Source organism: Cheilinus undulatus, linkage group 8, assembly GCF_018320785.1.
Source record: "Cheilinus undulatus linkage group 8, ASM1832078v1, whole genome shotgun sequence".
Classification (NCBI taxonomy): Eukaryota; Metazoa; Chordata; class Actinopteri; order Labriformes; family Labridae; genus Cheilinus; species Cheilinus undulatus.
In genome coordinates, this window is record NC_054872.1 from 22,242,106 (window position 1) to 22,249,303 (window position 7,198).

General features: G+C 39.1%; 1 protein-coding gene across 1 annotated transcript in view; it reads left to right on the plus strand.

Moving 5' to 3' along the window:
- The window catches only part of sntb1 (syntrophin, basic 1), an 86,394-nt gene extending 81,200 nt beyond the window's left edge, over window positions 1-5,194 (plus strand). The window contains exon 8 of the mRNA XM_041793018.1: window positions 532-5,194. Coding sequence (XP_041648952.1) covers window positions 532-624 — 93 coding nt within the window. The 3' untranslated portion in view covers window positions 625-5,194. The remainder of the gene's footprint in view (window positions 1-531) is intronic.
- Window positions 5,195-7,198: the final 2,004 nt, after the last annotated feature.

Sequence of the window (7,198 nt, forward strand, 5' to 3'; positions counted from 1 at the left end):
TTTGAACACACAAGTTTTCTTTTTTCAAACTAGGAATGACGTGTACGTTTACCCGTATTAGATTGCATACAGCATGCTGAACATGATGAAGCCTGTAAAACTTCCTCTGTGTTGAGCATGTCCACCAAACAGTAGTTTAAGTGTGGATTTGTAGGTTAAATCTCCCAGTAGGCCTCAGAAACAGGATGTGAGTCATGGTGGTGAAATCGCCGTCTGTTGATTCAGGCTATGAACAGAGCTTTCTTCACAGTGATCTGCTGTTTGTGTTTGTACAGTGCTTGGCTCCAGCTTGCTCTGTCTAATCCTTATTCCTCATGGAGCTGTGTTGACTGTGTAGTTAGTTTAGAATTTTATTTAATGATTTATGTGCTTTAAACCTCTTTTCCTTTTTCAGGTTTCTTCCTCTTTCTTTCATCCAGAATGTTTTTCTTGTCCTCTTTTCTGCATCATTTAAGCGCTTGCTTTCTTTCTTTTTGTTCTGTTTTGAATTTTGTCTCGTTTTAACTCCTTCTTTTTTCTCTCCTCCTTTAGCAACTCGACCTTCACTCGTGTCCAAAGCCAATCGTTTTCATCCTCCACTCCTTCCTCTCTGCTAAGATTGCCCGTCTGGGTCTGGTGGCCTGAATTTGAGGGGACATTTCACCTACTTTGAAAACAGGACCTTGTTTAGCCACCTCTCTGCAGTCTGCATGCAGTACTCCTCATTGAACTCCTTCAGTTGGGGACCCAAGCTGAGTGAATGTAGCCTCTATCTGGAAGTTGACCGCTTTTAGGTCTTCAACTCCGAGTTAAAGAGACACTGGAGAAACCAATGGATTGTTCGCTTTGTATGACGAGGACAGATTTCTTTGAGGTAAAGCTCCCTTGTAGAGCTGAATGGACTGAAGACTTGACTGAAGAACCACAGAAGAAAAACATTGACTGAACTATCAGGAGAAAGATGGTGACCGTAAGCAGAAAGGAGCAGACTGGGCATTACTGTCACATCCAGGATTAGACGGATTGGACCTGTGCAGCACAGCTGAGATGAACCCACTTTTAATTCAGTCAAAGTGTAATGGCAAACTACTTTCCATTTACTGATAATATAATTTATTTACCTTCAGTAATATTTCTTCACCAAAGATTTGACTTGTTGGGGAAACTTCATGCATTTATCTTTGTTAACGTCTCCTGAAATGTCCCGTTAGCTGTGTCAGCATTTGTTATCCAATCTGCAGGGTACATTCACCTGAAGTCCCCACATTGTGACAGTCGACACAAATCAAAAATGCCACAGTGTTCTATTAAGAGGATGCAGACAGTGACCATGAGTGACTGAAAGTAAGAGTTAGAGTCTTAATAAGGAACTCAATTAGCATGAAATGCAAACGTAGGATTTTAAACTCCATGTACATCAAAATATAAAAATAAGTTGTAGCTAGGAAACTTGAAGCCCCGAGTGGACCCATACATTACATTTCACTCTGTTTACCTGCAATAATGGGTACATTTTGATTGAATTCTCAATATCTTGGGTTATCTTCTTATCTCAGGGTAACAAGTCAAACTATTGAGATTTCAAGAAATGACAGTTAAACTTCAGCTGGCCACACTTTACAACTTAAAAATCTTCAGCCGTTTATGAAACAAGACCGAAAAGGGGACAGTTTGAATCAGTTTTGCCAATTTTTCAATCATCTAAACACAAACACTAGACGACTCTGCCAGACTGTGAGACCACACACCTACTGCTTATAAAGGTAACAAAATCTCACAGGTATTGTATTTATTGTGATATCAATAAAAATCCCCAAACCCTAAACCTAGATAAAGACTTGGGAGAGAAAGGGACGTAGGCATTGATTGAACAACAGTTGCACTTTGAATATTACAATATTTGAAAAAAAAGTGCTGTAGGTGTGCATTAAGGCTTAAAAACTTATACTTTAGTCAGGACCACTTTGTCAGGAAACATGATTTGGGGATATACATTTTTCTCTTTATTAGCATTTATTGATTTGCTCTTATGGCTGCTACTAATATTTGGCTGTGTGGCTGTTCTGGGATTCTGCTGCCCTCCCACAAGCCTATGTGGAAAGCATCTAGCAGGAACATTACATGTTCCTGCTCTTCCTGTGCCCACAAGGAAAGCCAGAGGCAGAAAGAGAAGTGGCAATAAACCCAGAGCAGAGCAGACATCAGTGACAACAGAATGACATTAAGTCAGATATAACATGAAGGAGAAGCTGGGGTAGAGGAGGGTAGCAAAAAGCACCTTTAAGAGGGAGCAGCCAGGCTAGAGCAGTGTAAATCTGGCAGCCTGAGTGCATCAACCAATAGCATGCTTAGAGTGAATCAGCTGGCTCTCAGCTGATGAGGATTTCATGAGATTAGCTGATCTTGATTATACGGCAGCGCTTGCCTCAGTTTCCTGCCTGAGCTAACGCTGGATTTGTACTTTGTCTCCAGCGTGTTTACTAACCATCTAAAATCTTTGTTTTCCGCCACCTAAAAAAGCTGTAGGTCTTTGGCAATATATTCATAGATACACCTTGTGATCTGTTGAGCCTCGCACTTTTGTGGGGAAGGGGGACTGTGAACACTTCTTTAAGAGTCTTTTGGTCTGACTGGATTCAGCTCACATCTTTCACAGATCTTTTTGAAATGATGATTTGTCAAGTGGCTCCTTCTGTTACTCCTATTACCTACCAAGTGTATCACCACAGTCTGGCAGTGCCTGCATATTGTTTTTAGTTTGTCCATCAACCTTGTCTCCTTTCTCATTTCTTGACACCAGGAAACCAAAATGCTTCAACACGTCAGAGTTAAGTTATTGGAGCTTCTACAATCTCGAAAACTTCGTCTCTATTCTTTTTTGGTTTAGGCAGGCTGGATGCATTGATGGCGTACTGCTGCCACACTTTGTCACTCAGTTCTCCCTCACTACTAGTAGCATCCATCTTTTTTGTGCTGTAAGATCAAGCCAGCGAGTGAAGCACAAAGGATGATGAATATGCAAGAGTCGATGGTAACTGTTGTTCCTGCTTCCCTTTGCTCTGCTACACAAAAAACAACGACAACAACAAAAAAAAAAAAAAAAAAAAAAAACAGGTTTTGCCCTTAAGACCTATCTTTTATCTATCTCTGTAGTGTGTTGCCAGCTTTGGTTATATATAAAAGTTTATTAGATAAGTAGAAGGATAAATAATGAACTGATTCCTAAAATTATCAAACCTAATAATGAAGGCAATATCCCAAACATGTTGATTATAACAATCTGACAATGCATTTAAAAGAAATAGTAAGATCCTTTCACAACCTTTCACTTTTGCTGAGCTTTCAGTGAACATCTATTACATATAAAACAGCAGTCAGTAGCAGGTTAGCTTAGCTTGGCACCATGACAAATGGAAAAAGACAGGCAGAGCATTTAGTTTGTAAGACGACTAATAAACACACTAACAAACCAGAACGCCATTTAAAACCACAAACTGACATTTCTACACTTTGGTTGTTGTATGGTTAATTGAATGAGACTTAATGTAGTAATTAGTGAGTATTTGATGTGCTTGGAGGTGGATTTATTGACCTTTGGATCCAGATTTTTCCCTGTCTCCAGTATGCTCACTCTGTTTGGCTACTTCTGTTATTAGCAGGACAGGGAAAAGGTGTCTTTTCCCTTTTTACCACACTCAGTCATTTCTCATTTAAATCAGCTCAGGAGGAAAACTTAGGATTTTGAGGATGAGTAAATGATTGAAATCCTTTTTCTCTATATATAACTTATTGTGTTGCCTGGTCAGCTAAAAAACAAAGTCATTTTATACCCCAGCAAGCAAACAACTGCCCTTTTGTATTTATAATATGTATATAGTTAACTAAAACCCAAACAATGCAACAGTCACAAAGTATTATTTATCTTTATTAAGCCAGGAGCCAGGTGGCTATGGAAACCCTAAAGGGACATGCATTCCAATATTTTATTTACTCAGTTTTCCTGTGATAATGAGGACTCTCCTGTTGTTTTCTGTACTAGAGTAGATAAAATGTGTGGATGCATGTCTGCTTACATCATGTCCTAACTTTGTGTGAGCGTCAGACATCTCATTGCATTGCTGTCTATACTGCATCCAGTGAAAATTTAATTCCCTTAATTTCAGATTCTTCTTATGGAAAAATATTTTATTTTGAATGCGGAGAAATGGAAATGTGGTGCTTTGTATTGACAAGATTTCGAGCCCAACAGTTTTGCCTCCATCTTGGTGCAACTCAGCGCAAAATATGCATTCACTTTTTACTTACCAGCCACTGTGGCAAGTAGTTTTCCAAAGTTACTAGCCACCCGGAACAATAAATTTAGCCCCCCAAAGTGGCTAGTGGGAGTCTCGGCACTACCTGCCATGACTTAAATCAACCCACATTTGACTAGTTGGCAGGTGTTATCTGTTCCTATTTATTACTTGTTCCTTTTTCATGTCAACATAAGAGACAGAGAGGAAAATAGAAAAAGCACGATCATGCTGTCTCACTCTTGGGATACTACAAACAGTAATCAAGCTGATTTTGTAGCTGACACTCGTTCATGTCATGTGCAGGTAGGACATACTGATAGGGCTACCGTAGGCACCCATAAACCTGTAGTAACCATAGCAGGACATTATGGTTTGGACATTATGCAGGAAATCTTGTCTTTCTCCAACACAGCTGGCTGCCTGGTCCTTTCCTCGTGCCTTCAGATGACTGAGAAGAAACAATGAACTTTGAAATAAACAAATCATAGAGATGACTGATGGAGCGTGGACCAACTATGTGCTTTTGATGATGCCTGTATTTCTTTTTGATTTGAAGCACAGAAATACTCCACCAGCAGTGATTTCTTTCTTCATTGTATGACACATGCACACATTTCCAATGATCATCTACAGTCACACTGTGAAAAATGATTTACACATTATATTCCTTCCACACTGTAGAGGAACTATCAGCTGTTTTTGTTGATACTAGAAGATAGTGGAGGCATTGTAACACTTATGTTCAGCCAAGAATCCAGCACTTACTGATAACCTCAGAGAGAGACGTTCTTTGAGCAAAGGCTGCTTTGATATGTAGAATACTCTGATGCCTTCGGCAGCTACTGTACTGTCACTCAGAATGATAAAGTTTAGTTTTTAACTCAAACGGTGCACATAAATCATGTATTTAACAAAAATGACACGATGAGTTTGGTTTTTTTTTGTGTTTGTCATTTAATCATTATTCATCCACAGAAAATGCAAATTAGCAGAATCAGATTTGAAAACAGCCTTTGGAGAGTTTAATTTTCACTTCATTCATATTAAAATGTAAATTACTTTTTCGTGCTGTTTGCTAATGACACTGGTTCCTAATTGTTTTTTTAATATGACTTTATTAGCCAGATATTTGACTTCTACTTGCAGAACTGAACTGAACTAAGCCCCGCTGTAAGCACAAACATTATTTTTATGTTGTGTCTAGTTCAGGAAATAAATGATCTAGTAGTTACAGTTTAGCTTGGTTTAGTGTTTTTTTATAGTCAAGCTCAGCAGAAAGGATTCACGTGTCTTCAGCTGAATAGTTCAAGATTGATTGCATTGTAGGCAGCGCTTAACACGACTGTAACTCTTTGACATTGTTTACTTGGCTGCTGGGTAATGAGCTGGCATCCTTGTCACCAACAGATGGATGGACGCATCCATGTTACTGACGCTGAAGAGTTTGGACCTCAAACAAAGTCATAACTCTTGACATTGTGTACTCATTGACATTGTTTACCCACAGATTTTCCCACCTCTTTGTGTTTATCACCGTTTCCCTTCTGTTCAGGTCACTATTGGATAAAGTCAGACTCTCAGTGGGACACTAAATGTCTGCAGGTAGTAATTGTTGCATCATCTGAAAGAAGAACACAAAGGACTCCTTTCAGGTCAATTTTCCCACTGAGACTGACAGAAAATCCGCTCTTTGGACCTACAAGCACACAACAGACAAATGCTGTTAAAATTTAACACACAAGCACACAATAATGCTCTGCAGAAGCCAATGAGAAACATAGACTGAACTGTCAGTGTTTCATATGTAGAAGAACCAAATCAATTAGCAATCAACCATAAACTCTGTGTGGGTTTCTATGTGTCCAAGGTTGAGTTCATGTGAACATAGTGGACACTTCACTAACATGCAAATAAAACCCACTAAGGTTTTTTAATTGTTTGTGTGAAAAAAGAGGCTCTGAATGAATGAATAGCTTTTGTCTTGGCTCATTCCCTGGTTGCATTCCTCACTGTTACAGGCCCTCACAGGTTCTTTATTGCATTGAATGTCTGTTTTTGTGCTTTTATGTGATTGCATACCAGTGTGTAGCCAATAGTTCTGCATGCATATGAGTTTACGTAACATCAGTGAAGGAGGGGAGGCAATATTGAGGGAATAGGGTGGGCAAAAGGAAAAGCAGGATGGGAAATATTTTGGCAGAAAGAAGAAAGGCAGTGCAAAAAAAATTCCAGTTGGAAATGTATACAATATTTCAGCAATTGTATTTATTTTGTAGATTTATTATTATTTTTTTGTACATGAGAGACTGCATGGTGGTGCAGTGGTTAGTTCTGTCACCTCACAGTAGGAAGAGATCTGGACAGGGCCATCTGTGTGGAGTTTACGTGTTTCACTCATGCATGCATTCTATGGCCTCTTCCAACAGACTACAGACATGCTCATTTGGTTGACTGTTTACTTTAACCCTTTCATCCTGAGAGGCCCCAGTATCAGGGGCAGCCCCTCCTTCTCCTGAAAGACACATAGAGCAGTCTAAATGTGCAGGGATATGGTAATGTGACACACTGTTACAATCCTAGAAACCTTGCCTTGGCATTTCACAGGAGATATTTACTCTAAAAGTGATTTTTTAGGTGGAAAAATAAATCTTTCAATTTTGCTATGTTCCCTCTTTATTTACTCAGTCCCAGTAGCTTCTACAGGGATTTCTACACATCTGCTGAACTCTTTCAGAGAGTTATCTTTACATTGATGCCAAGCTTATTCATGTAGGCCTTGTAGTTGCAGATAAATATTCAGTTGAATTTGGGTATGTAATTTTCTAGTTTGAACACTGGAAAAGGGCAGAAGAATGAAAGGGTCAAATAAGCATCACTCAAACAAGGAGACAAACTGTTAAAAATACATTTGGAAGAGCCATAAT